The sequence below is a fragment of the Nicotiana tomentosiformis genome, chromosome 2 (assembly GCF_000390325.3).
Source record: "Nicotiana tomentosiformis chromosome 2, ASM39032v3, whole genome shotgun sequence".
Classification (NCBI taxonomy): Eukaryota; Viridiplantae; Streptophyta; class Magnoliopsida; order Solanales; family Solanaceae; genus Nicotiana; species Nicotiana tomentosiformis.
The window spans coordinates 21,765,179-21,767,890 of record NC_090813.1 but is presented as its reverse complement, the minus strand read 5'-3'; the positions used below and the strand labels follow the sequence as shown (position 1 = coordinate 21,767,890).

Sequence of the window (2,712 nt, the reverse complement as noted above, 5' to 3'; positions counted from 1 at the left end):
TTTCAGAATCATTAATTTATTCGAATATTAATAAACTTTCCATAATACATAGCAAGCACAAAAGCATTCTACAAGAAAACAAACCCTTCCAGGAAAAGGCAAAGCCTTAATTCCTAGGAACACTTATTACTCTTTTGCAAAAGAGTTTAAAACATCAAACAGGAAAATGGGAAATGACTAGTAATTGGCTTATTCTTGCATATTTTAATATGCACCCAAAATACCTTTTTGGGATACAAGTAATCAGCACAGTTTTATTTATGCTCCTTCAGCAAGTCAAGGCTCATGACAGGACCAATATCAGAAAATTCATCTGGTATTTTTTCCCAATTTAGGCTTGGCTCCCAATCTGCCTCTTTGACTATCTCCAAGATTTTCTTGACCAAAATGTCACTTCCTTCCTTTGTTAAATGCATCCCATCCCTACACACACACACACACACACAAAAAAAAAGAAAAAAGAAGCCCATCATTTATTCATGAATTCTTATAAACTTTCCCTCTTTCCTTTGTTCAAAAGAATTATGACAATATTGTTTCAACTTTTGTTGCGTAATTCGACTGATCATAAAGTTTAAAAGAAGAAAAACTTTTTAAAAACTTATGGTGTTAAAAATAGCAGAATTCAACTTACCAGAAGACCGTAGTCAACCAATCAGGACGTTCCTGAAGCGCCGACCAAAAGTCTATAACCTTCACGCCTAATTCTTGAGCTAATTTAACACCAGCTTCTGAGTATATGCGACAAGTCTCATTATCTCTACCTCGATTATCGCTGAATTCCAATAAATAAAGAGAAATGAATAGTTTCAAACCATTGTTAACAGATTTACATGAGAATTAAACAAGAGGTTATCTTTCAATATCAAGGTTAATTACCCATAATGTTGGATAATTTGTTCCTCGTTCACCGGAGGAGCGCTAAGCATAATTAGACGAGTCTTTTCTGAAAGGCTCTGCAAGTGATATATATGTAACGAGTCTATGTTAGCATACCAAATAAAGTGTAGGAGTAATAGCTAAGAAAAGGTTTCAAATAATGATAACTAGGTAAATTTATCTGCGCCCGATATTTAAGCCGTATAATGAATGTAAAACACGTGTCATGACGTGCAATCTTCAAAGTTTACCTTGATATGAAGTGCAATCTTCCTCATGTTTTCAACATATTCTTCAAGAGGGACATGACTGCTGTTAGGAAAATCAGCATGGCAAGAATCATTCCCACCAAAATAAAGTATGACAAGATCAGGCTGAATTTCCGCATCCTACATCGGAATTAAACAAATTATAAATTAAATTTCCATATCAAAGAAATTTATTTTCTTTTGATAGAAAAAAAAATAAACATTATATATCAATAACTTGAGGAACAACGACTAGCCAATATGGTCTAAACTCTTGGGTTTATATTTAGATAAAATTCACAACATAGTTGGTTTATATTTTTTGCAAGAAAAAGGCCCAACAGAAATCATTGAAAAAGAAGGATACATGCAATATTCCATAAAGCATATTTAGGCACCTTTGGGAAAACTTTCTCGTAAATATTAAGAGCCATCCTTGAGTTCCAACCAATATATCCACGCAATGTTATATCGGCCTGTTCCAATTATAGAATAAAAAGATTAGTTTAAAGTTGAAATGATACTTTCAGCCTATTATATTTTGCCTATTGTATAGAAAAAGTACTTGCTTGGAGTAAATCGTGAAGTTTGTGTCTATAAAAATAAAAACATGTCGTTAAGAGTAAATAATCCTGAAGTTTAAAGGGCAAAGGAAGAGATGGGATAAGACGATATGCATAGGTGGATGCAATATGTAGATCAAATGAGTTAAACTGAACCTAACCTTTTCATTTATACGGAGTACTTTAATAATGAGTTTAATGAAAAGAACATAAAAGTGAACGTATCAAATTCTAATTCTGAATCTGTCTCCACAAACATGGGTATGGGCGAATGCAGCATACAGTTATCGGGTTCAACTGAATCTAGTACTTTCGACGCAAAATATAAATTTATATGTAAAAATCACTAAAGTAATAATAAATAATAGATATGAACTCATAACTTTAAAATATAATGGATTAAAAGCTAAAAACTTAAATGTTGAACCTATAAAATTAAAATCCTAGATCCGCCTCTAAATACGAACGTACTCAAAAGGCAAGGGTAGAAGAAATACCTTGCGAGCGTAGAGGGTATTGAGTGTTGCACCCCAACCTTGTAAGTAGTAGCTGATCTGCACTATTGATGACCCAAATAGGACGAACGATGGACGAATTGGTCCTACCATTTTTTTTCCCTTAAAATTTTGATGTCTTTTCTCTTAACAAATTTTCCCTTTTGATGCCAGAAACAGTTCCACGTACTGTAGTATTTATAATGGCGAATGGCAACATATGACGAGATTTTTTCCTCCACGTGCATACAATTATAATAATATGCCATGCACGTTTTATATTCGTTCACCTTTATTCTTTATTCTTTATTCTTTCATCTTTATTTATTCGTTCACCTTTATTCCCAGTACTTACTATATTCTAAAAATTCTACCTTCACCACACCAGCTTGCGCGTTTTGGATGTTATCGGTTGATAACACAGCTAGCCATATTATGATTTCTGATTATTTACACTCTCTACTTACTATATTATCACACACATCAAGGGCAATGGACTTGTGAAGACTGATTACCCTTTATTTGTCG

General features: G+C 33.2%; 1 protein-coding gene across 1 annotated transcript; it reads right to left on the bottom strand.

Annotated features, from left to right (window-relative positions):
• On the bottom strand, positions 1 to 2,434 carry LOC104085271 (GDSL esterase/lipase WDL1-like). The gene is made up of 6 exons (XM_009589272.4): positions 2,188 to 2,434; positions 1,526 to 1,603; positions 1,131 to 1,268; positions 880 to 956; positions 635 to 775; positions 1 to 423 (listed from the first exon to the last, which is right to left on the bottom strand). The coding sequence occupies exons 1-6, from the start codon at positions 2,296 to 2,298 to the stop codon at positions 255 to 257; spliced, it is 714 nt and encodes a 237-aa protein (XP_009587567.1). The 5' UTR covers positions 2,299 to 2,434; the 3' UTR covers positions 1 to 254.
• Between the last annotated feature and the right edge of the window lie 278 nt (positions 2,435 to 2,712).

Coding starts and splice junctions, on each gene's coding strand:
- LOC104085271 (XM_009589272.4), bottom strand. CDS start 2,298: ATGGTAGGACCAATTCGTCCATCGTTCGTCCTATTTGGGTCATCAATA. Junction 1,269..1,525: donor ACGAGAAAGTTTTCCCAAAG/GTGCCTAAATAT, acceptor ATTCCGATGTAG/GATGCGGAAATTCAGCCTGA. Junction 957..1,130: donor AGATTGCACTTCATATCAAG/GTAAACTTTGAA, acceptor TATCACTTGCAG/AGCCTTTCAGAAAAGACTCG.